Raw genomic sequence first — 25,000 nt, 5'->3', positions numbered from 1 at the left:
GTGTCTTTACCAGACAGGAGAGGGAGTCACTCTAGATGTGTCTTTACCAGACAGGAGAGGGAGTCACTCTAGATGTGTCTTTACCAGACAGGAGAGGGAGTCACTCTACACTCTAGATGTGTCTTTACCAGACAGGAGAGGGAGACACTCTACACTCTAGATGTGTCTTTACCAGACAGGAGAGGGAGTCACTCTAGATGTATCTTTACCAGACAGGAGAGGGAGTCACTCTACACTCTAGATGTGTCTTTACCAGACAGGAGAGGGAGTCACTCTAGATGTGTCTTTACTAGACAGGAGAGGGAGTCACTCTAGATGTGTCTTTACCAGACAGGAGAGGGAGTCACTCTAGATGTATCTTTACTAGACAGGAGAGGGAGACACTCTAGATGTGTCTTTACCAGACAGGAGAGGGAGTCACTCTAGATGTATCTTTACTAGACAGGAGAGGGAGACACTCTACACTCTAGATGTATCTTTACTAGACAGGAGAGGGAGACACTCTACACTCTAGATGTGTCTTTACCAGACAGGAGAGGGAGACACTCTACACTCTAGATGTATCTTTACCAGACAGGAGAGGGAGACACTCTACACTCTAGATGTGTCTTTACCAGACAGGAGAGGGAGACACTCTAGATGTGTCTTTACTCTCTAGATGTGTCTTTACCAGACAGGAGAGGGAGTCACTCTAGATGTGTCTTTACTAGACAGGAGAGGGAGTCACTCTACACTCTAGATGTGTCTTTACCAGACAGGAGAGGGAGTCTACACTCTAGATGTGTCTTTACCAGACAGGAGAGGGAGTCACTCTAGATGTGTCTTTACCAGACAGGAGAGGACAGAGTCACTTTACTAGATGTATCTAGATGTGTCTTTACCAGACAGGAGAGGGAGACACTCTAGATGTATCTTTACCAGACAGGAGAGGGAGACACTCTAGATGTGTCTTTACCAGACAGGAGAGGGAGACACTCTAGATGTGTCTTTACTAGACAGGAGAGGGAGACACTCTACACTCTAGATGTGTCTTTACCAGACAGGAGAGGGAGTCACTCTACACTCTAGATGTATCTTTACCAGACAGGAGAGGGAGTCACTCTAGATGTATCTTTACTAGACAGGAGAGGGAGACACTACACTCTAGATGTATCTTTACCAGACAGGAGAGGGAGACACTCTACACTCTAGATGTATCTTTACCAGACAGGAGAGGGAGACACTCTACACTCTAGATGTGTCTTTACCAGACAGGAGAGGGAGACACTCTACACTCTAGATGTATCTTTACCAGACAGGAGAGGGAGACACTCTACACTCTAGATGTGTCTTTACCAGACAGGAGAGGGAGACACTCTACACTCTAGATGTGTCTTTACCAGACAGGAGAGGGAGTCACTCTAGATGTGTCTTTACTAGACAGGAGAGGGAGTCACTCTACACTCTAGATGTATCTTTACCAGACAGGAGAGGGAGTCACTCTAGATGTGTCTTTACCAGACAGGAGAGGGAGTCACTCTAGATGTATCTTTACCAGACAGGAGAGGGAGACACTCTAGATGTGTCTTTACCAGACAGGAGAGGGAGACACTCTAGATGTGTCTTTACCAGACAGGAGAGGGAGTCACTCTAGATGTATCTTTACTCACTCTAGATGTGTCTTTACCAGACAGGAGAGGGAGTCACTCTGTATCTTTACCAGACAGGAGAGGGAGTCTAGATGTGTCTTTACCAGACAGGAGAGGGAGACACTCTAGATGTGTCTTTACCAGACAGGAGAGGGAGTCACTCTACACTCTAGATGTGTCTTTACCAGACAGGAGAGGGAGACACTCTAGATGTGTCTTTACCAGACAGGAGAGGGAGACACTCTACATGTATCTTTACTAGACAGGATGGTAACCATAGAAATATAATTTCCAGAACGGGCGTGGAGTAGCCCCTCAGACCACTGTCATGTGACAGCGTCCTCAATAGGGTCCGGTTGGCACGGTAACATGACGTAAACTTGTGTCCATCTGCTTAATCTTCCTCAAGGGGTCCGAGTGGCAGAGTCACATGCCTCAGGTAGGGAGGAGAGGAGGACAGGAGGCCATTGAAGAGTCCTGGGACTCAGACAAGGTGGAGAAAACTGTCCACACTAACTGACCCAATCATTATCATTACCCCCCCTGTTCCAGGAAGAGACAGCAATGAATTAGCTAATCAACTGTCTGAATTATTCTACATTTAAAACAAATATAGACTTGGAAATGACTGTGGTATAATTGACTTTACAAACCAACAACACATTCAAGTTGATGCAGAACATTTAGAGGTGTGTGTGTGTGTCTCATAGTGAGAACATTCTGTTGTCTCATAATGAGAACATTCTGGTATGTGTGTCATAGTGAGAACATTCTGCTGTGTCATAATGAGAACATTCTGCTGTGTCATAATGAGAACATTCTGCCATGTGTCTCATAATGAGAACATTCTGCCGTGTGTCTCATAATGAGAACATTCCGCTGTGTGTCTCATAATGAGAACATTCCGCTGTGTGTCTCATAATGAGAACATTCCGCTGTGTGTCTCATAATGAGAACATTCCGCTGTGTGTCTCATAATGAGAACATTCCGCTGTGTGTCTCAAATGAGAACATTCCGCTGTGTGTCTCATAATGAGAACATTCCGCTGTGTGTCTCATAATGAGAACATTCCGCTGTGTGTCTCATAATGAGAACATTCCGCTGTGTGTCTCATAATGAGAACATTCCGCTGTGTGTCTCATAATGAGAACATTCCGCTGTGTGTCTCATAATGAGAACATTCCGCTGTGTGTCTCATAATGAGAACATTCCGCTGTGTGTCTCATAATGAGAACATTCCGCTGTGTGTCTCATAATGAGAACATTCCGCTGTGTGTCTCATAATGAGAACATTCCGCTGTGTGTCTCATAATGAGAACATTCCGCTGTGTGTCTCATAATGAGAACATTCCGCTGTGTGTCTCATAATGAGAACATTCCGCTGTGTGTCTCATAATGAGAACATTCCGCTGTGTGTCTCATAATGAGAACATTCCGCCGTGTGTCTCATAATGAGAACATTCCGCTGTGTGTCTCATAATGAGAACATTCCGCCGTGTGTCTCATAATGAGAACATTCCGCCGTGTGTCTCATAATGAGAACATTCCGCCGTGTGTCTCATAATGAGAACATTCCGCCGTGTGTCTCATAATGAGAACATTCCGCCGTGTGTCTCATAATGAGAACATTCCGCTGTGTGTCTCATAATGAGAACATTCCGCTGTGTGTCTCATAATGAGAACATTCCGCTGTGTGTCTCATAATGAGAACATTCCGCTGTGTGTCTCATAATGAGAACATTCCGCTGTGTGTCTCATAATGAGAACATTCCGCTGTGTGTCTCATAATGAGAACATTCCGCTGTGTGTCTCATAATGAGAACATTCCGCTGTGTGTCTCATAATGAGAACATTCCGCTAATGTGTCTCATAATGAGAACATTCCGCTGTGTGTCTCATAATGAGAACATTCCGCTGTGTGTCTCATAATGAGAACATTCCGCTGCGTGTCTCATAATGAGAACATTCCGCTGCGTGTCTCATAATGAGAACATTCCGCTGCGTGTCTCATAATGAGAACATTCCGCTGCGTGTCTCATAATGAGAACATTCCGCTGCGTGTCTCATAATGAGAACATTCTGCTGCGTGTCTCATAATGAGAACATTCTGGTGCGTGTCTCATAATGAGAACATTCTGGTGTGTCTCTCATAATGAGAACGAACATTCTGGTGCGTCTCTCATAATGAGAACGAACATTCTGGTGCGTCTCTCATAATGAGAACGAACATTCTGGTGCGTCTCTCATAATGAGAACGAACATTCTGGTGCGTCTCTCATAGTGAGAACATTCTGGTGCGTCTCTCATAATGAGAACATTCTGGTGTCTCTCATAATGAGAACATTCTGGTGTCTCTCATAATGAGAACATTCTGGTGTCTCTCATAATGAGAACATTCTGGTGTCTCATAATGAGAACATTCTGGTGTCTCATAATGAGAACATTCTGGTGTCTCATAATGAGAACATTCTGGTCTCTCATAATGAGAACATTCTGGTGTGTGTGTCTCATAATGAGAACATTCTGGTGTGTCTCTCATAATGAGAACATTCTGGTGTGTGTCTCATAATGAGAACATTCTGGTGTGTCTCATAATGAGAACATTCTGGTGTGTGTCTCATAATGAGAACATTCTGGTGTGTCTCTCATAATGAGAACATTCTGGTGTGTGTCTCATAATGAGAACATTCTGGTGTGTCTCTCATAATGAGAACATTCTGGTGTGTGTCTCATAATGAGAACATTCTGGTGTCTCATAATGAGAACATTCTGGTCTCTCATAATGAGAACATAATAATGAGAACATTCTGGTGTGTGTCTCATAATGAGAACATTCTGGTGTGTCTCTCATAATGAGAACATTCTGGTGTGTCTCTCATAATGAGAACATTCTGGTGTGTCTCTCATAATGAGAACATTCTGGTGTGTGTCTCATAATGAGAACATTCTGGTGTCTCATAATGAGAACATTCTGGTGTCTCATAATGAGAACATTCTGGTGGGTGTCTCATAATGAGAACATTCTGTGAGAACATTCTCTCATAATGAGAACATTCTGGGGTGTCTCATAATGAGAACATTCTGGTGTGTCTCATAATGAGAACATTCTGGTGTGTCTCTCATAATGAGAACATTCTGGTGTGTGTCTCATAATGAGAACATTCTGGTGTGTGTGTCTCATAATGAGAACATTCTGGTGTGTGTGTCTCATAATGAGAACATTCTGGTGTGTGTGTCTCATAATGAGAACATTCTGGTGTGTGTGTGTCTCATAATGAGAACATTCTGGGGTGTCTCATAATGAGAACATTCTGGGGTGTCTCATAATGAGAACATTCTGGGGTGTCTCATAATGAGAACATTCTGGGTGTCTCATAATGAGAACATTCTGGGGTGTCTCATAATGAGAACATTCTGGTGTGTCTCATAATGAGAACATTCTGGTGTGTCTCATAATGAGAACATTCTGGTGTGTCTCATAATGAGAACATTCTGGTGTGTGTGTCTCATAATGAGAACATTCTGGTGTGTGTGTCTCATAATGAGAACATTCTGAGAAACATTCTGGTGTGTGTGTCTCATAATGAGAACATTCTGGTGTGTGTCTCATTCTGGTGTGTGTCTCATAATGAGAACATTCTGGTGTGTCTCATAATGAGAACATTCTGGTGTGTGTCTCATAATGAGAACATTCTGGTGTGTGTCTCATAATGAGAACATTCTGGTGTGTCTCATAATGAGAACATTCTGGTGTGTCTCTCATAATGAGAACATTCTGGTGTGTGTGTCTGAGAACATTCTGGTGTGTGTGTCTCTCTTCTAGTTTCCGCTGCTGACAGACCAACAGAAGACTCACGTTGAGGTGCGATTTTATCAGGAACTCTTTGGGCTGGTTTCCCAGACACAGACGAGGCCTAGTTCTGGACTAAAAATATGTTTATTTTATTGTATTCCAGGAATATAATTACTCTGTGTCTGGGGAAACCAGCCACTAGCTTTTAAAACCTTTTCTAGTGTCTGTCCATCTGTCATCTTGTTAGCAGATATATCCAGTAAGGAAATAAAATGCAAATCAATTTATAACATTTTTGACATGTGTTTTTCTGGATTTTTTGTTGTTGTTATTCTGTCTCTCACTGTTCAAATAATCCTTCCATTATAATTATAGACTGATCATTTCTTTGTCAGTGGATAAACGTACAAAATCAGCAGGGGGTCAAATACGTTTTTCCCCTCACTGTATCCTGAATGTTGACTTTGCTCTCTGTCTCACCAGGACATCATGTTGGCCGTCATGAAGAAACTAACTTATGATGAAGAGTACAACTTTGACAACGAGGTAAAACTTTGACTGAGTTTTAAATTGTGGGGGATTTGAACAGCATTTTCATTACTCACTGTCTCCATCTTCCTATTTCCTCTCTCTCCTCTCTCTCTGTCTCGCTCCTTCTCTCTCTCTGTCTCGCTCCTTCTCTCTCTCTGTCTCGCTCCTTCTCTCTCTCTGTCTCGCTCCTTCTCTCTCTCTGTCTCGCTCCTTCTCTCTCTCTGTCTCGCTCCTTCTCTCTCTCTGTCTCGCTCCTTCTCTCTCTCTGTCTCGCTCCTTCTCTTCTCTGTCTCGCTCCTTCTCTCTCTCTGTCTCGCTCCTTCTCTCTCTCTGTCTCGCTCCTTCTCTCTCTCTGTCTCGCTCCTTCTCTCTCTCTGTCTCGCTCCTTCTCTCTCTCTGTCTCGCTCCTTCTCTCTCTCTGTCTCGCTCCTTCTCTCTCTCTGTCTCGCTCCTTCTCTCTCTCTGTCTCGCTCCTTCTCTCTCTGTCTCTCCTTCTCTCTCTCTGTCTCGCTCCTTCTCTCTCTCTGTCTCGCTCCTTCTCTCTCTGTCTCTCCTTCTCTCTCTCTGTCTCCTTCTCTTCTCTCTCTCTGTCTCGCTCCTTCTCTCTCTCTGTCTCGCTCCTTCTCTCTCTCTGTCTCGCTCCTTCTCTCTCTCTGTCTCGCTCCTTCTCTCTCTCTGTCTCGCTCCTTCTCTCTCTCTGTCTCGCTCCTTCTCTCTCTCTGTCTCGCTCCTTCTCTCTCTCTGTCTCGCTCCTTCTCTCTCTCTGTCTCGCTCCTTCTCTCTCTCTGTCTCGCTCCTTCTCTCTCTCTGTCTCGCTCCTTCTCTCTCTCTGTCTCGCTCCTTCTCTCTCTCTGTCTCGCTCCTTCTCTCTCTCTGTCTCGCTCCTTCTCTCTCTCTGTCTCGCTCCTTCTCTCTCTCTCTTCTCTCTGTCTCGCTCCTTCTCTCTCTCTGTCTCGCTCCTTCTCTCTCTCTGTCTCGCTCCTTCTCTCTCTCTGTCTCGCTCCTTCTCTCTCTCTCTCTCTCTCTCTCTCTGTCTCGCTCCTTCTCTCTCTCTGTCTCGCTCCTTCTCTCTCTCTGTCTCGCTCCTTCTCTCTCTCTGTCTCGCTCCTTCTCTCTTCTGTCTCTTCTCTCTCTGTCTCGCTCCTTCTCTCTCTCTGTCTCGCTCCTTCTCTCTCTCTGTCTCGCTCCTTCTCTCTCTCTGTCTCGCTCCTTCTCTCTCTCTGTCTCGCTCTTCTCTCTCTCTGTCTCGCTCCTTCTCTCTCTCTGTCTCGCTCCTTCTCTCTCTCTGTCTCGCTCCTTCTCTCTCTCTGTCTCGCTCCTTCTCTCTCTCTGTCTCGCTCCTTCTCTCTCTCTGTCTCGCTCCTTCTCTCTCTCTGTCTCGCTCCTTCTCTCTCTCTGTCTCGCTCCTTCTCTCTCTCTCTGTCTCGCTCCTTCTCTCTCTCTGTCTCGCTCCTTCTCTCTCTCTGTCTCGCTCCTTCTCTCTCTCTCTCTCTCGCTCCTCTCTCTCGCTCTCTTCTCTCTCTCGCTCTCTCTCTCGCTCCTCTCTCTCTCTCTCTCTCTCTCTCTCTCGCTCCTCTCTCTCTCTCTCGCTCTCTCTCTCTCTCGCTCCTCTCTCTCTCTCTCCTCTCTCTCTCTCTCTCTCTCGCTCTCTCTCTCTCTCCTCTCTCTCTCTTCGCTCTCTCTCTCTCGCTCGCTCTCTCTCTCGCTCCTTCTCTCTCTCTCTCTCGCTCCTCTCTCTCTCTCGCTCCTCTCTCTCTCTCGCTCCTCTCTCTCTCTCGCTCCTCTCTCTCTCGCTCTCTCTCTCGCTCCTCTCTCTCTCTCGCTCCTCTCTCTCTCTCGCTCCTCTCTCTCTCTCGCTCCTCTCTCTCTCTCTCTCTCTCTCTCGCTCCTCTCTCTCTCTCTCTCCTCTCTCTCTCTCTCTCCTCTCTCTCTCTCTCTCTCTCTCTCTCTCTCTCTCTCTCTCGCTCCTCTCTCTCTCTCGCTCCTCTCTCTCTCTCGCTCCTCTCTCTCTCTCGCTCCTTCTCTCTCTCTCTCTGTCTCTCTCGCTCCTCTCTCTCTCTCTGTCTCTCTCGCTCCTCTCTCTCTCTCTGTCTCTCTCGCTCCTCTCTCTCTCTCGCTCCTCTCTCTCTCTCGCTCCTCTCTCTCTCTCGCTCCTCTCTCTCTCTCGCTCCTCTCTCTCTCTCGCTCCTCTCTCTCTCTCGCTCCTCTCTCTCTCTCGCTCTCTCTCTCTCTCGCTCCTTCTCTCTCTCTCTCTGTCTCTCTCCTTCTCTCGCTCCTTCTCTCTCTCTCTCTGTCTCTCTCCTTCTCTCGCTCCTTCTCTCTCTCTCTCCCTCCTCTCTCCTCCTCTGTCTCTCTCTCAGGGGGAGGATGAAGCGATGTTTGTAGAGTACAGGAAACAGTTGAAGATGCTGTTGGACCGCCTGGCTCAGGTGTCTCCTGACCTGCTCCTGGAAGCTGTAGGCAGAGTCTTCAACAACACCATACAGTAAGACTCCATCTTGTTTTGTTCCTCCATGTCCACCTTACTTTGTCCCTTTTTTTAACCGCCTGTTGTGAAGAAGCGTGTATTGATCCTGATTGTGTGTCTCAGGCGTTGGCAGACGGCGTCCTTCATGGAGGTGGAGGTGGCCATCAGGCTGCTGTACATGCTAGGAGAGGCTCTGCCTGCGTCTCACGGAGCTCACTTCTCTGGCGACACGGCCAAGACCTCCGCCCTGCAGGACATGATGAGAACGGTGAGTTACACACTGCCAAGAAGACCCAGGGTCCAGTCCACTGACAACCTCTGATCCTGATGTCTGACATCATATCCTGTGTTCTCCCTGTCTCCTCAGCTGGTCTCCTCTGGTCTCAGTGGTTACCAACACACAGTCTAATGTCTGACATCATATCCTGTGTTCTCCCTGTCTCCTCTGGTCTCAGTGGTTACCAACACACAGTCTGTTGTTTCTAATGTCTGACATCATATCCTGTGTTCTCCCTGTCTCCTCAGCTGGTCTCCTCTGGTCTCAGTGGTTACCAACACACAGTCTGTTGTTTCTAATGTCTGACATCATATCCTGTGTTCTCCCTGTCTCCTCAGCTGGTCTCCTCTGGTCTCAGTGGTTACCAACACACAGTCTGTTGTTTCTAATGTCTGACATCATATCCTGTCTCCTCAGCTAGTCTCCTCTGGTCTCAGTGGTTACCAACACACAGACTAATGTCTGACATCATATCCTGTCTCCTCAGCTGGTCTCCTCTGGTCTCAGTGGTTACCAACACACAGTCTAATGTCTGACATCATATCCTGTGTTCTCCCTGTCTCCTCAGCTAGTCTCCTCTGGTCTCAGTGGTTACCAACACACAGTCTGTTGTTTCTAATGTCTGACATCATATCCTGTGTTCTCCCTGTCTCCTCAGCTGGTCTCCTCTGGTCTCAGTGGTTACCAACACACAGTCTGTTGTTTCTAATGTCTGACATCATATCCTGTGTTCTCCCTGCCTCCTCAGCTGGTCTCCTCTGGTCTCAGTGGTTACCAACACACAGTCTAATGTCTGACATCATATCCTGTGTTCTCCCTGTCTCCTCTGGTCTCAGTGGTTACCAACACACAGTCTAATGTCTGACATCATATCCTGTGTTCTCCCTGTCTCCTCTGGTCTCAGTGGTTACCAACACACAGTCTAATGTCTGACATCATATCCTGTGTTCTCCCTGTCTCCTCAGCTGGTCTCCTCTGGTCTCAGTGGTTACCGACACACGTCTGTGTCGCTGGAGTTCTTCGAGACGGTGGTTCGTTACGACAAGTTCTTCCTGGTTGAACCTCAGCACATTCCCAACGTCCTGGTTAGTACGGTACTAGACTGTCTGTCCTGGTTAGTACGGTAGTGCTAGACTGTCTGTCCCGGTTAGTACAGTAGTGCTAGACTGTCTGTCCCGGTTAGTACAGTAGTGCTAGACTGTCTGTCCCGGTTAGTACAGTAGTGCTAGACTGTCTGTCCCGGTTAGTACAGTAGTGCTAGACTGTCTGTCCCGGTTAGTGCAGTAGTGCTAGACTGTCTGGCCCGGTTAGTGCGGTGCTAGACTGTCTGGCCCGGTTAGTACGGTAGTACTAGACTGTCTGGCCCGGTTAGTACGGTAGTACTAGACTGTCTGGCCCGGTTAGTACGGTAGTACTAGACTGTCTGGCCCGGTTAGTACGGTAGTACTAGACTGTCTGGCCCGGTTAGTACGGTGCTAGACTGCTCAGTCGCTGAATCAATGAACTCTACCTTTTAACATCTTGTCTTCACAGTGTTGAGGAGAGGGACAGTTGACCCCTGGTTAAAGGGGAGGTTTTGTATCAGTGTTGAGGGACAGTGGACCCCTGGTTAAAGGGGAGGTTTTGTATCAGTGTTGAGGAGAGGGACAGTGGACCCCTGGTTAAAGGGGAGGTTTTGTATCAGTGTTGAGGAGAGGGACAGTTGACCCCTGGTTAAAGGGGAGGTTTTGTATCAGTGTTGAGGGACAGTGGACCCCTGGTTAAAGGGGAGGTTTTGTATCAGTGTTGAGGAGAGGGACAGTGGACCCCTGGTTAAAGGGGAGGTTTTGTATCAGTGTTGAGAGGGACAGTGGACCCCTGGTTAAAGGGGAGGTTTTGTATCAGTGTTGAGGGACAGTGGACCCCTGGTTAAAGGGGAGGTTTTGTATCAGTGTTGAGGAGAGGGACAGTGGACCCCTGGTTAAAGGGGAGGTTTTGTATCAGTGTTGAGGGACAGTGGACCCCTGGTTAAAGGGGAGGTTTTGTATCAGTGTTGAGGAGAGGGACAGTGGACCCCTGGTTAAAGGGGAGGTTTTGTATCAGTGTTGAGAGGGACAGTGGACCCCTGGTTAAAGGGGAGGTTTTGTATCAGTGTTGAGGGACAGTGGACCCCTGGTTAAAGGGGAGGTTTTGTATCAGTGTTGAGGAGAGGGACAGTGGACCCCTGGTTAAAGGGGAGGTTTTGTATCAGTGTTGAGAGGGACAGTGGACCCCTGGTTAAAGGGGAGGTTTTGTATCAGTGTTGAGGGACAGTGGACCCCTGGTTAAAGGGGAGGTTTTGTATCAGTGTTGAGGAGAGGGACAGTGGACCCCTGGTTAAAGGGGAGGTTTTGTATCAGTGTTGAGGAGAGGAGAGGGACAGTGGACCCCTGGATAAAGGGGAGGTTTTGAGTGTGTTTCTGTGTCCCTGTAGATGTCCTTTCTGGACCATCGGGGTCTGAGACACAGCAGTCCTAAGGTCCGTAGCAGAGTGGCCTACCTCTTCTCACGGTTCGTCAAGACACTGCAGTAAGTCCAGCTGTACCGTCACTAAGCACACGTTACCCTGTGTTCCCAATGGCCCCTATTCCCTATATAGTGCACTACTTTAGACCAGAGCCCTATTCCCTATAGTGCACTACTTTAGACCAGAGCCCTATTCCCTATAGTGCACTACTATAGACAGGGCCCTATTCACTATATATTACATTACTTTAGACCAGAGCCCTATTCCCTATATAGTGCACTACTTTAGACCAGAGCCCTATTCCCTATATAGTACACTACTTTAGACCAGAGCCCTATTCCCTATATAGTACACTACTATAGACAGGGCCCTATTCCCTATATATTACATTACTTTAGACCAGAGCCCTATTCCCTATATAGTGCACTACTTTAGACCAGGTCCCTATTCCCTATATAGTGCACTACTTTAGACCAGAGCCATATTCCCTATATAGTGCACTACTTTAGACCAGGGCCCTATTCCCTATATAGAGCACTACTTTAGACCAGGGCCCTATTCCCTATATAGAGCACTACTTTAGACCAGGGCCCTATTCCCTATATAGTGCACTACTTTAGACCAGAGCCCTATTCCCTATATAGTGCACTACTTTAGACCAGAGACCTATTCCCTATATAGTACACTACTTTAGACCAGAGCCCTATTCCCTATATAGTGCACTACTTTATACTATATATTATATAGTTCTAGAAGGTTCTTTGTGATTGACCCCAACCCTGTCCTCTGTTTACAGTAATAGTTCTAGAAGGTTCTTTGTGATTGACCCCAACCCTGTCCTCTGTTTACAGTAATAGTTCTAGAAGGTTCTTTGTGATTGACCCCAACCCTGTCCTCTGTTTACAGTAATAGTTCTAGAAGGTTCTTTGTGTTTGACCCCAACCCTGTCCTCTGTTTACAGTAATAGTTCTAGAAGGTTCTTTGTGTTTGACCCCAACCCTGTCCTCTGTTTACAGTAATAGTTCTAGAAGGTTCTTTGTGATTGACCCCAACCCTGTCCTCTGTTTACAGTAATAGTTCTAGAAGGTTCTTTGTGTTTGACCCCAACCCTGTCCTCTGTTTCCTCTGTTGCCAGTAAACACATGAACTCCTTCATTGAAGACATCCTGTCCAGGATACAGGACCTGCTGGAGCTAGCTCCTCCTGTAAGTTACCTCTATACATTACCCTCTACACATTACCCTCTACAGACCAGCTGTAGCTCCTCCTGTAAGTTACCTCTATACATTACCCTCTACACATTACCCTCTACAGACCTGCTGGAGCTCCTCCTGTAAGTTACCTCTATACATTACCCTCCACACATTACCCTCTACAGACCAGCTGGAGCTCCTCCTGTAAATTACCTCTATACATTATCCTCTACACATTACCCTCCACACATTACCCTCTACAGACCAGCTGGAGCTCCTCCTGTAAGTTACCTCTATACATTATCCTCCACACATTACCCTCTACAGACCAGCTGGAGCTCCTCCTGTAAATTACCTCTATACATTATCCTCTACACGTTACCCTCCACACATTACCCTCTACAGACCAGCTGGAACTCCTCCTGTAAGTTACCTCTATAAATTACCCTCCACACATTACCCTCTACAGACCAGCTGGAGCTCCTCCTGTGAGTTACCTCTCCCCTCATATACATTATCCTCTACCCTCCCTCTGTACTGACCTACATTACCCTCCCTCTGTACTGACCTACATTACCCTCCCTCTGGACTGACCTACATTACCCTCCCTCTGTACTGACCTTCATTGCCCTCCATACATTACCCTCCCTCTGTACTGGCCTACATTACCCTCCCTCTGTACTGACCTACATTACCCTCCCTCTGTACTGACCTACCTTACCCTCCATACATTCCCCTCCCCCTGTACTGACCTACATTACCCTCCATACATTCCCCTCCCCCTGTACTGACCTACATTACCCTCCATACATTACCCTCCCTCTGTACTGACCTACCTTACCCTCCTCCATACATTACCCTCCCTCTGTACTGACCTACCTTACCCTCCATACATTCCCCTCCCCCTGTACTGACCTACATCATTACCCTCCATACATTCCCCTCCCCCTGTACTGACCTACATTACCCTCCATACATTACCCTCCCTCTGTACTGACCTACCTTACCCTCCTCCATACATTACCCTCCCTCTGTACTGACCTACCTTACCCTCCATACATTACCCTCCCTCTGTACTGACCTACCTTACCCTCCATACATTACCCTCCCTCTGTACTGACCTACCTTACCCTCCATACATTCCCCTCCCCCTGTACTGACCTACCTTACCCTCCATACATTACCCTCCCTCTGTACTGACCTACATTACCCTCCCTCTGTACTGACCTTCATTGCCCTCCATACATTACCCTCCCTCTGTACTGACCTTCATTACCCTCCCTCTGTACTGACTTACATTACCCTCCCTCTGGACTGACCTACATTACCCTCCCTCTGTACTGACCTACCTTACCCTCCTCCATACATTACCCTCCCTCTGTACTGACCTTCATTGCCCTCCATACATTACCCTCCCTCTGTACTGAACTACATTACCCTCCCTCTGTACTGACCTACCTTACCCTCCATACATTACCCTCCCTCTGTACTGACCTACATTACCCTCCCTCTGTACTGACATACATTCCCCTCCATACATTACCCTCCCTCTGTACTGACCTACATTACCCTACCTCTGTACTGACCTTCATTCTCCTCCCCATATGTGCCTCAGGAGAACGGTTTCCCTGCGCTGCTGACCAGCGATGACCAGCTGTTTATATTTGAGACGGCGGGGGTGTTGATCGTCCACGGAGAGAGTCCCGCGGAGAGGAAGCAGGCTCTGATGAGATCCCTACTGACCCCGTTGACCGACGCCTTCCGTCTGCTGCTGGCCAAACTGGCCTCTGAGAGGGAGGAGGAGAGGCAGGCTGCGCTGGCCGACTGTCTGAGTCACGCTGTTGGCTTCGCTAGGTAAATATCCAACCACTAACCCTGATATCCAACCACTAACCCTGATGTCCAACCACTAACCCTGATGTCCAACCACTAACCCTGATGTCCAACCACTAACCCTGATGTACCAACACTAACCCTGATATCCAACCACTGACCCTGATATCCAACCACTAACCCTGATATCCAACCACTAACCCTGATATCCAACCACTAACCCTGATGTCCAACCACTAACCCTGATGTACCAACACTAACCCTGATATCCAACCACTGACCCTGATATCCAACCACTGACCCTGATGTCCAACCACTAACCCTGATGTCCAACCACTAACCCTGATATCCAACCACTAACCCTGATATCCAACCACTGATATACAACACTAAGCCCCAGTAACACTAAGCCCCAGTAACACTAAGCCCGAGTAACACTAAGCCCGAGTAACACTAAGCCCGAGTAACACTAAGCCCCAGTAACACTAAGCCCCAGTAACACTAAGCCCCAGTAACACTAAGCCCCAGTAACACTAAGCCCCAGTAACACTAAGCCCCAGTAACACTAAGCTCCAGTAACACTAAGCCCCAGTGACACTAAGCCCCAGTGACACTAAGCCCCAGTGACACTAAGCCCCAGTAACTTTAGTAACACTAAGCCCCAGTAACACTAAGCCCCAGTAACACTAAGCCCCAGTAACTTTAGTAACACTAAGCCCCAGTAACACTAAGCCCCAGTAACACTAAGCCCCAGTAACACTAAGCCCCAGTAACACTAAGCCCCAGTAACACTAAGCCCCAGTAACACTAAGCCCCAGTAACACTAAGCCCCAGTAACACTAAGCCCCAGTAACACTAAGCCCCAGTAACTTTAGTAACACTAAGCCCCAGTAACACTAAGCCCTAGTAACACTAAGCCCCAGTAACACTAAGCCCCAGTAACACTAAGCCCCAGTAACTTTAGTAACACTAAGCCCCAGTAACACTAAGCCCCAGTAACACTAAGCCCCAGTAACACTAAGCCCCAGTAACACTAAGCCCCAGTAACACTAAGCCCCAGTAACACTAAGCCCCAGTAACACTAAGCCCCAGTAACACTAAGCCCCAGTAACACTAAGCCCCAGTAACACTAAGCCCAGTAACACTAAGCCCAGTAACACTAAGCCCAGTAACACTAAGCCCCAGTAACACTAAGCCCCAGTAACACTAAGCCCCAGTAACACTAAGCCCCAGTAACACTAAGCCCCAGTAACACTAAGCCCCAGTAACACTAAGCCCCAGTAACACTAAGCCCCAGTGACACTAAGCCCCAGTGACACTAAGCCCCAGGGACACTAAGCCCCAGTGACACTAAGCCCCAGTGACACTAAGTCCGAGTGACACTAAGTCCGAGTGACACTAAGTCCGAGTGACACTAAGCCCGAGTGACACTAAGCCCCAGTAACACTAAGCCCCAGTAACTTTAGTAACACTAAGCCCCAGTAACACTAAGCCCCAGTAACACTAAGCCCGAGTGACACTAAGCCCGAGTGACACTAAGCCCGAGTGACACTAAGCCCGAGTGACACTAAGCCCGAGTGACACTAAGCCCGAGTGACACTAAGCCCGAGTGACACTAAGTCCGAGTGACACTAAGTCCGAGTGACACTAAGTCCGAGTGACACTAAGCCCGAGTGACACTAAGCCCGAGTGACACTAAGCCCGAGTGACACTAAGCCCCAGTAACACTAAGCCCCAGTAACTTTAGTAACACTAAGCCCCAGTAACACTAAGCCCCAGTAACACTAAGCCCCAGTAACTTTAGTAACACTAAGCCCCAGTAACACTAAGCCCCAGTAACTTTAGTAACACTAAGCCCCAGTAACACTAAGCCCCAGTAACACTAAGCCCCAGTAACACTAAGCCCCAGTAACACTAAGCCCCAGTAACTTTAGTAACACTAAGCCCCAGTAACACTAAGCCCCAGTAACTTTAGTAACACTAAGCCCCAGTAACACTAAGCCCCAGTAACACTAAGCCCCAGTAACACTAAGCCCCAGTAACACTAAGCCCCAGTAACACTAAGCCCCAGTAACACTAAGCCCCAGTAACACTAAGCCCCAGTAACACTAAGCCCCAGTAACACTAAGCCCCAGTAACACTAAGCCCCAGTAACACTAAGCCCCAGTAACACTAAGCCCCAGTAACACTAAGCCCCAGGGACACTAAGTCCCAGGGACACTAAGTCCGAGTGACACTAAGTCCGAGTGACACTAAGCCCGAGTGACACTAAGCCCGAGTGACACTAAGCCCGAGTGACACTAAGCCCCAGTAACACTAAGCCCCAGTAACTTTAGTAACACTAAGCCCCAGTAACACTAAGCCCCAGTAACACTAAGCCCCAGTAACTTTAGTAACACTAAGCCCCAGTAACACTAAGCCCCAGTAACACTAAGCCCCAGTAACACTAAGCCCGAGTGACACTAAGCCCGAGTGACACTAAGCCCGAGTGACACTAAGCCCGAGTGACACTAAGCCCGAGTGACACTAAGCCCGAGTGACACTAAGCCCGAGTGACACTAAGCCTCAGTAACACTAAGCCCCAGTAACACTAAGCCCCAGTAACTTTAGTAACACTAAGCCCCAGTAATACTAAGCCCCAGTAACACTAAGCCCCAGTAACTTTAGTAACACTAAGCCCCAGTAACACTAAGCCCCAGTAACACTAAGCCCCAGTAACACTAAGCCCCAGTAACACTAAGCCCCAGTAACTTTAGTAACACTAAGCCCCAGTAACACTAAGCCCCAGTAACTTTAGTAACACTAAGCCCCAGTAACACTAAGCCCTAGTAACACTAAGCCCCAGTAACACTAAGCCCCAGTAACACTAAGCCCCAGTAACACTAAGCCCCAGTAACACTAAGCCCCAGTAACACTAAGCCCCAGTAACTTTAGTAACACTAAGCCCCAGTAACACTAAGCCCCAGTAACACTAAGCCCCAGTAACACTAAGCCCCAGTAACACTAAGCCCCAGTAACACTAAGCCCCAGTAACACTAAGCCCCAGGAACACTAAGCCCCAGGAACACTAAGCCCCAGGAACACTAAGCCCCAGTAACACTAAGCCCCAGGAACACTAAGCCCGAGTGACACTAAGCCCGAGTGACACTAAGCCCGAGTGACACTAAGCCCCAGTAACACTAAGCCCCAGTAACTTTAGTAACACTAAGCCCCAGTAACACTAAGCCCCAGTAACACTAAGCCCCAGTAACTTTAGTAACACTAAGCCCCAGTAACACTAAGCCCCAGTAACACTAAGCCCGAGTGACACTAAGCCCTAGGAACACTTAGCCCTAGGAACACTTAGCCCTAATAACACTAAGCCCCAGGAACACTAAGCCCTAGGAACACTAAGCCCTAGGAACACTAAGCCCTAGGAACACTAAGCCCGAGTAACACTAAGCCCGAGTAACACTAAGCCCTAGGAACACTAAGCCCCAGTAACACTAAGCCCTAGGAACACTAAGCCCCAGTAACACTAAGCCCCAGTAACACTAAGCCCCAGTAACACTAAGCCCGAGTAACACTAAGCCCGAGTAACACTAAGCCCGAGTAACACTAAGCCCGAGTAACACTAAGCCCCAGTAACACTAAGCCCCAGTAACACTAAGCCCCAGTAACACTAAGCCCCAGTAACACTAAGCCCCAGTAACACTAAGCCCCAGTAACACTAAGCTCCAGTAACACTAAGCCCCAGTGACACTAAGCCCCAGTGACACTAAGCCCCAGTGACACTAAGCCCCAGTAACTTTAGTAACACTAAGCCCCAGTAACACTAAGCCCCAGTAACACTAAGCCCCAGTAACTTTAGTAACACTAAGCCCCAGTAACACTAAGCCCCAGTAACACTAAGCCCCAGTAACACTAAGCCCCAGTAACACTAAGCCCCAGTAACACTAAGCCCCAGTAACACTAAGCCCCAGTAACACTAAGCCCCAGTAACACTAAGCCCCAGTAACACTAAGCCCCAGTAACTTTAGTAACACTAAGCCCCAGTAACACTAAGCCCTAGTAACACTAAGCCCCAGTAACACTAAGCCCCAGTAACACTAAGCCCCAGTAACTTTAGTAACACTAAGCCCCAGTAACACTAAGCCCCAGTAACACTAAGCCCCAGTAACACTAAGCCCCAGTAACACTAAGCCCCAGTAACACTAAGCCCCAGTAACACTAAGCCCCAGTAACACTAAGCCCCAGTAACACTAAGCCCCAGTAACACTAAGCCCCAGTAACACTAAGCCCAGTAACACTAAGCCCAGTAACACTAAGCCCAGTAACACTAAGCCCCAGTAACACTAAGCCCCAGTAACACTAAGCCCCAGTAACACTAAGCCCCAGTAACACTAAGCCCCAGTAACACTAAGCCCCAGTAACACTAAGCCCCAGTAACACTAAGCCCCAGTGACACTAAGCCCCAGGGACACTAAGCCCCAGTGACACTAAGCCCCAGTGACACTAAGTCCGAGTGACACTAAGTCCGAGTGACACTAAGTCCGAGTGACACTAAGCCCGAGTGACACTAAGCCCGAGTGACACTAAGCCCGAGTGACACTAAGCCCGAGTGACACTAAGCCCCAGTAACACTAAGCCCCAGTAACTTTAGTAACACTAAGCCCCAGTAACACTAAGCCCCAGTAACTTTAGTAACACTAAGCCCCAGTAACACTAAGCCCCAGTAACACTAAGCCCCAGTGACACTAAGCCCGAGTGACACTAAGCCCGAGTGACACTAAGCCCCAGGGACACTAAGCCCGAGTGACACTAAGCCCGAGTGACACTAAGCCCGAGTGACACTAAGCCCTAGTGACACTAAGCCCCAGGGACACTAAGCCCGAGTGACACTAAGCCCCAGTAACACTAAGCCCCAGTAACTTTAGTAACACTAAGCCCCAGTAACACTAAGCCCCAGTAACACTAAGCCCCAGTAACTTTAGTAACACTAAGCCCCAGTAACACTAAGCCCCAGTAACTTTAGTAACACTAAGCCCCAGTAACACTAAGCCCCAGTAACACTAAGCCCCAGTAACACTAAGCCCCAGTAACACTAAGCCCCAGTAACTTTAGTAACACTAAGCCCCAGTAACACTAAGCCCCAGTAACTTTAGTAACACTAAGCCCCAGTAACACTAAGCCCCAGTAACACTAAGCCCCAGTAACACTAAGCCCCAGTAACACTAAGCCCCAGTAACACTAAGCCCCAGTAACACTAAGCCCCAGTAACACTAAGCCCCAGTAACACTAAGCCCCAGTAACACTAAGCCCCAGTAACACTAAGCCCCAGTAACACTAAGCCCCAGTAACACTAAGCCCCAGTAACACTAAGCCCCAGTAACACTAAGCCCCAGTAACACTAAGCCCCAGTAACACTAAGCCCCAGGGACACTAAGTCCCAGGGACACTAAGTCCGAGGGACACTAAGTCCGAGTGACACTAAGTCCGAGTGACACTAAGCCCGAGTGACACTAAGCCCGAGTGACACTAAGCCCGAGTGACACTAAGCCCCAGTAACACTAAGCCCCAGTAACTTTAGTAACACTAAGCCCCAGTAACACTAAGCCCCAGTAACACTAAGCCCCAGTAACTTTAGTAACACTAAGCCCCAGTAACACTAAGCCCCAGTAACACTAAGCCCCAGTAACACTAAGCCCGAGTGACACTAAGCCCGAGTGACACTAAGCCCGAGTGACACTAAGCCCCAGGGACACTAAGCCCGAGTGACACTAAGCCCGAGTGACACTAAGCCCGAGTGACACTAAGCCCGAGTGACACTAAGCCTCAGTAACACTAAGCCCCAGTAACACTAAGCCCCAGTAACTTTAGTAACACTAAGCCCCAGTAACACTAAGCCCCAGTAACACTAAGCCCCAGTAACTTTAGTAACACTAAGCCCCAGTAACACTAAGCCCCAGTAACACTAAGCCCCAGTAACACTAAGCCCCAGTAACACTAAGCCCCAGTAACTTTAGTAACACTAAGCCCCAGTAACACTAAGCCCCAGTAACTTTAGTAACACTAAGCCCCAGTAACACTAAGCCCTAGTAACACTAAGCCCCAGTAACACTAAGCCCCAGTAACACTAAGCCCCAGTAACACTAAGCCCCAGTAACACTAAGCCCCAGTAACACTAAGCCCCAGTAACACTAAGCCCCAGTAACTTTAGTAACACTAAGCCCCAGTAACACTAAGCCCCAGTAACACTAAGCCCCAGTAACACTAAGCCCCAGTAACACTAAGCCCCAGTAACACTAAGCCCCAGTAACACTAAGCCCCAGTAACACTAAGCCCCAGGAACACTAAGCCCCAGGAACACTAAGCCCCAGGAACACTAAGCCCCAGTAACACTAAGCCCCAGGAACACTAAGCCCGAGTGACACTAAGCCCCAGTAACACTAAGCCCCAGTAACTTTAGTAACACTAAGCCCCAGTAACACTAAGCCCCAGTAACACTAAGCCCCAGTAACTTTAGTAACACTAAGCCCCAGTAACACTAAGCCCCAGTAACACTAAGCCCGAGTGACACTAAGCCCGAGTGACACTAAGCCCGAGTGACACTAAGCCCGAGTGACACTAAGCCCGAGTGACACTAAGCCCGAGTGACACTAAGCCTCAGTAACACTAAGCCCCAGTAACACTAAGCCCCAGTAACTTTAGTAACACTAAGCCCCAGTAACACTAAGCCCCAGTAACACTAAGCCCCAGTAACTTTAGTAACACTAAGCCCCAGTAACTTTAGTAACACTAAGCCCCAGTAACACTAAGCCCCAGTAACTTTAGTAACACTAAGCCCCAGTAACTTTAGTAACACTAAGCCCCAGTAACACTAAGCCCCAGTAACACTAAGCCCCAGTAACACTAAGCCCCAGTAACTTTAGTAACACTAAGCCCCAGTAACACTAAGCCCCAGTAACTTTAGTAACACTAAGCCCCAGTAACACTAAGCCCCAGTAACACTAAGCCCCAGTAACACTAAGCCCCAGTAACACTAAGCCCCAGTAACACTAAGCCCCAGTAACACTAAGCCCCAGTAACTTTAGTAACACTAAGCCCCAGTAACACTAAGCCCCAGTAACACTAAGCCCCAGTAACACTAAGCCCCAGTAACACTAAGCCCCAGTAACACTAAGCCCCAGTAACACTAAGCCCCAGTAACACTAAGTCTGGTCACGTACAGTAGTCTTCAGAGATAATGTCTGGTCGTGTGTTGTAGTCTTCAGAGATAATGTCTGGTCATGTACAGTAGTCTTCAGAGATAATGTCTGGTCATGTACAGTAGTCTTCAGAGATAATGTCTGGTCGTGTGTTGTAGTCTTCAGAGATAATGTCTGGTCATGTACAGTAGTCTTCAGAGATAATGTCTGGTCATGTGCAGTAGTCTTCAGAGATAATGTCTGTCACTTTTACAAGTTCTGTTCCTGCTAATTACAACTTCCTCTCTCTCTCTCTCTTCCTCTCTCTCCCTCCCCCTCCCTCTCTCTCTCTCCCCTCTCTCTCTCTCCCCTCTCTCTCTCTCCCTCCCTCTCCCTCTCTCCTCCCCTCCCTCCCCCCCCCCTAGTCGTACCAGTAAGGCGTTCAGCAACAAGCAGACAGTGAAGCAGTGTGGATGTACTGAAGTCTACAGAGACTGTCTGCAGAGCTTCCTGCCTGCACTGAGCTGTCCTGTCCAGAGGGGGTCTCTGCGTAGCGCTGTCCGCTCCTTCCTGCACCGCATGATCATCTGTCTCGAAGAAGAGGTCCTGCCCTTCGTCCCTGCGGCATCGGAGCACATGCTGAAGGACTGCGAGGCCAAGGACCTTCAGGAGTTTATACCCCTCATCAGTCAGATCACCGCTAAGTTCAAGGTAACCAGGGACCTGCAGTAGTTTATACCCCTCATCAGTCAGACACCAAGTTCAAGGTAACCAGGGACCTGCCACAGAGTTAGAGGACATCTGGGGCTGGTTTCCTGGACGAAGGTAGGATCTCCATAGGAAGGGTTTTAGTCCACGACTAAGATTCATCTGTCCAGGAAACCGGTCCTTAAAATATATCTATGGTAGAGGACTGGCTAACATGCCAGCTAAAAGGGTAAAGGTTAGGTTAGGGTTAGGGTAAGGTTTAGGGTTAGCGAAAATTAGGGATAGTCAATGTCCCCATTCCCTGGACCAGGTGTCTCTCTCTGTCCTCTCCAGGACCAGGTGTCTCTGTCTCTCTCCTCTCCAGGACCAGGTGTTCATGCCTCTGGTCCTCTCTGTCTCTGTCCTCTCCAGGACCAGGTGTCTCTGTCTCTCTCCTCTCCAGGACCAGGTGTTCATGCCTCTGGTCGTCTCTGTCTCTCTCCTCTCCAGGACCAGGTCCTCTCTGTCTCTCTCCTCTCCAGGACCAGGTGTTCATGCCTCTGGTCGTCTCTGTCTCTCTCCTCTCCAGGACCAGGTGTCTCCGTTCCTGCAGCAGGTGTTCATGCCTCTGGTCCTCTCTGTCTCTCTCCTCTCCAGGACCAGGTGTCTCTCTCTCCTCTCCAGGACCAGGTGTTCATGCCTCTGGTCGTCTCTGTCTCTCTCCTCTCCAGGACCAGTTGTCTCCGTTCCTGCAGCAGGTGTTCATGCCTCTGGTCCTCTCTCTCTCTCCTCTCCAGGACCAGGTGTCTCCGTTCCTGCAGCAGGTGTTCATGCCTCTGGTCCTCTCTGTCTCTCTCCTCTCCAGGACCAGGTGTCTCCGTTCCTGCAGCAGGTGTTCATGCCTCTGGTCCTCTCTGTCTCTCTCCTCTCCAGGACCAGGTGTCTCCGTTCCTGCAGCAGGTGTTCATGCCTCTGGTCCTGGCCATCTTTGAAGTGTTGTGTCGACCTGCTGAGGACAACGACCAGGCAGCAGCTCTGGAGAAACACATGTTACGTAGAAGCTACTTCACCTTCATACAGACGATAACCTCCAGTGGGATGAACGAAGTCCTGGCCAACCAGGGTGAGCTGCTGCTCAGTGTGTACTGTGGTTCTCCAGGGTTCTGCGTGTGTGTTCTGTTACCCAGGTGTTGAGAACATTAAGTGGGTGTGGTTCCTCAGCTATAAATATTTGTTGCGTGGTTCTCCAGGGTTTTAAGTGTGTGTGTGTGTGATTCCTCAGGGTTCTAAGTGTGTGTGGTTCCTCAGCTATAAATGTTTGTTGCGTGGTTCTCCAGGGTTTTAAGTGTGTGTGATTCCTCAGGGTTCTAAGTGTGTGTGGTTCCTCAGCTATAAATGTTTGTTGCGTGGTTCTCCAGGGTTTTAAGTGTGTGTGTGTGTGATTCCTCAGGGTTCTAAGTGTGTGTGGTTCCTCAGCTATAAATGTTTGTTGCGTGGTTCTCCAGGGTTTTAAGTGTGTGTGGTTCCTCAGCTATAATTGTTTGTTGCGTGGTTCTCCAGGGTTCTAAGTGTGTGGTTCCTCCCCAGGTGTTGAGAACGTAGAGCGGGTTCTGTTCACCATCATCCAGGGAGCTGTCGACTTCCCCGACCCCATCGCCCAGAAGACCTGCTTCATCATCTTGTCCAAGCTGGTGGAACTCTGGGGTGAGAACCACCGTCCCTCCGTATCCAACCACCCTCCCTCCGTATCCAACCACCCTCCCTCCGTATCCAACCACCCTCCCTCCGTATCCAACCACCCTCCCTCCGGATCCAACCACCCTCCCTCCGGATCCAACCACCCTCCCTCCGGATCCAACCACCGTCCCTCCCTCCGTATCCAACCACCCTCCCTCCCTCCGTATCCAACCACCCTCCCTCCCTCCGTATCCAACCACCCTCCCTCCCTCCGTATCCAACCACCCTCCCTCCCTCCGTATCCAACCACCCTCCCTCCGTATCCAACCACCCTCCCTCCGTATCCAACCACCCTCCCTCCCGCCCTCCGTATCCAACCACCCTCCCTCCCGCCCTCCGTATCCAACCACCCTCCCTCCCGCCCTCCGTATCCAACCACCGTCCCTCCCGCCCTCCGTATCCAACCACCGTCCCTCCCGCCCTCCGTATCCAACCACCCTCCCTCCCTCTGTATCCTCCCTCCCTCCGTATCCAACCACCCTCCCTCCCTCCGTATCCAGCTACCGTCCCTCCCGCCCTCCGTATCCAACCACCCACCCGCCCTCCATATCCAACCACCCGCCCTCCATATCCAACCACCCTCCCTCCCACCGTATCCAACCACCGTCCCTCCCGCCCTCCGTATCCAACCACCCGCCCTCCGTATCCAACCACCCTCCCTCCGTATCCAACCACCCTCCCTCCGTATCCAACCACCCTCCGTATCCAACCACCCTCCCTCCGTATCCAACCACCCTCCCTCCGTATCCAACCACCCTCCCTCCGTATCCAACCTCCCTCCCTCCGTATCCAACCTCCCTCCCTCCGTATCCAACCTCCCTCCCTCCGTATCCAACCTCCCTCCCTCCGTATCCAACCTCCCTCCCTCCGTATCCAACCACCCTCCCTCCCTCCGTATCCAACCACCCTCCCTCCCTCCGTATCCAACCACCCTCCCTCCCTCCCTCCGTATCCAACCACCCTCCCTCCCTCCCTCCGTATCCAACCACCCTCCCTCCCTCCCTCCGTATCCAACCACCCTCCCTCCCTCCGTATCCAACCACCCTCCCTCCCTCCGTATCCAACCACCGTCCCTCCCGCCCTCCGTATCCAACCACCGTCCCTCCCTCTGTATCCTCCCTCCGTCCCTCCCTCTGTATCCTCCCTCCCTCTGTATCCTCCCTCCCTCTGTATCCTCCCTCCCTCTGTATCCTCCCTCCCTC

The 25,000-nt window shown here is 49.2% G+C and overlaps 1 protein-coding gene across 4 annotated transcripts in view; it reads left to right on the top strand.

Annotated features, from left to right (window-relative positions):
- Positions 1-25,000, top strand: part of LOC124020960 (exportin-T) — a 62,181-nt gene that overhangs the window by 34,043 nt on the left and 3,138 nt on the right. For 3 of the 4 annotated variants that reach the window (XR_006836168.1, XM_046336273.1, XM_046336275.1), the window contains 12 exons: positions 2,038-2,121; positions 5,453-5,491; positions 5,906-5,968; positions 8,314-8,438; positions 8,544-8,688; positions 9,663-9,782; positions 11,150-11,244; positions 12,318-12,387; positions 13,991-14,229; positions 21,800-22,085; positions 22,995-23,184; positions 23,649-23,765. Coding sequence is in view for 3 of the 4 variants with exons in the window: in XM_046336273.1 (XP_046192229.1) it covers positions 2,038-2,121; positions 5,453-5,491; positions 5,906-5,968; positions 8,314-8,438; positions 8,544-8,688; positions 9,663-9,782; positions 11,150-11,244; positions 12,318-12,387; positions 13,991-14,229; positions 21,800-22,085; positions 22,995-23,184; positions 23,649-23,765 (1,573 nt within the window). In the remaining variant the exon portion in view is untranslated. The remainder of the gene's footprint in view (positions 1-2,037; positions 2,122-5,452; positions 5,492-5,905; positions 5,969-8,313; positions 8,439-8,543; positions 8,689-9,662; positions 9,783-11,149; positions 11,245-12,317; positions 12,388-13,990; positions 14,230-21,799; positions 22,086-22,994; positions 23,185-23,648; positions 23,766-25,000) is intronic. The other variant, XM_046336274.1, reaches the window with a different exon arrangement.

Source organism: Oncorhynchus gorbuscha, unplaced genomic scaffold, assembly GCF_021184085.1.
Source record: "Oncorhynchus gorbuscha isolate QuinsamMale2020 ecotype Even-year unplaced genomic scaffold, OgorEven_v1.0 Un_scaffold_1008, whole genome shotgun sequence".
NCBI classification, from domain to species: Eukaryota; Metazoa; Chordata; class Actinopteri; order Salmoniformes; family Salmonidae; genus Oncorhynchus; species Oncorhynchus gorbuscha.
Note: the sequence above shows the minus strand (reverse complement) of the source record. Positions and strands in the feature narration are given on the sequence as shown.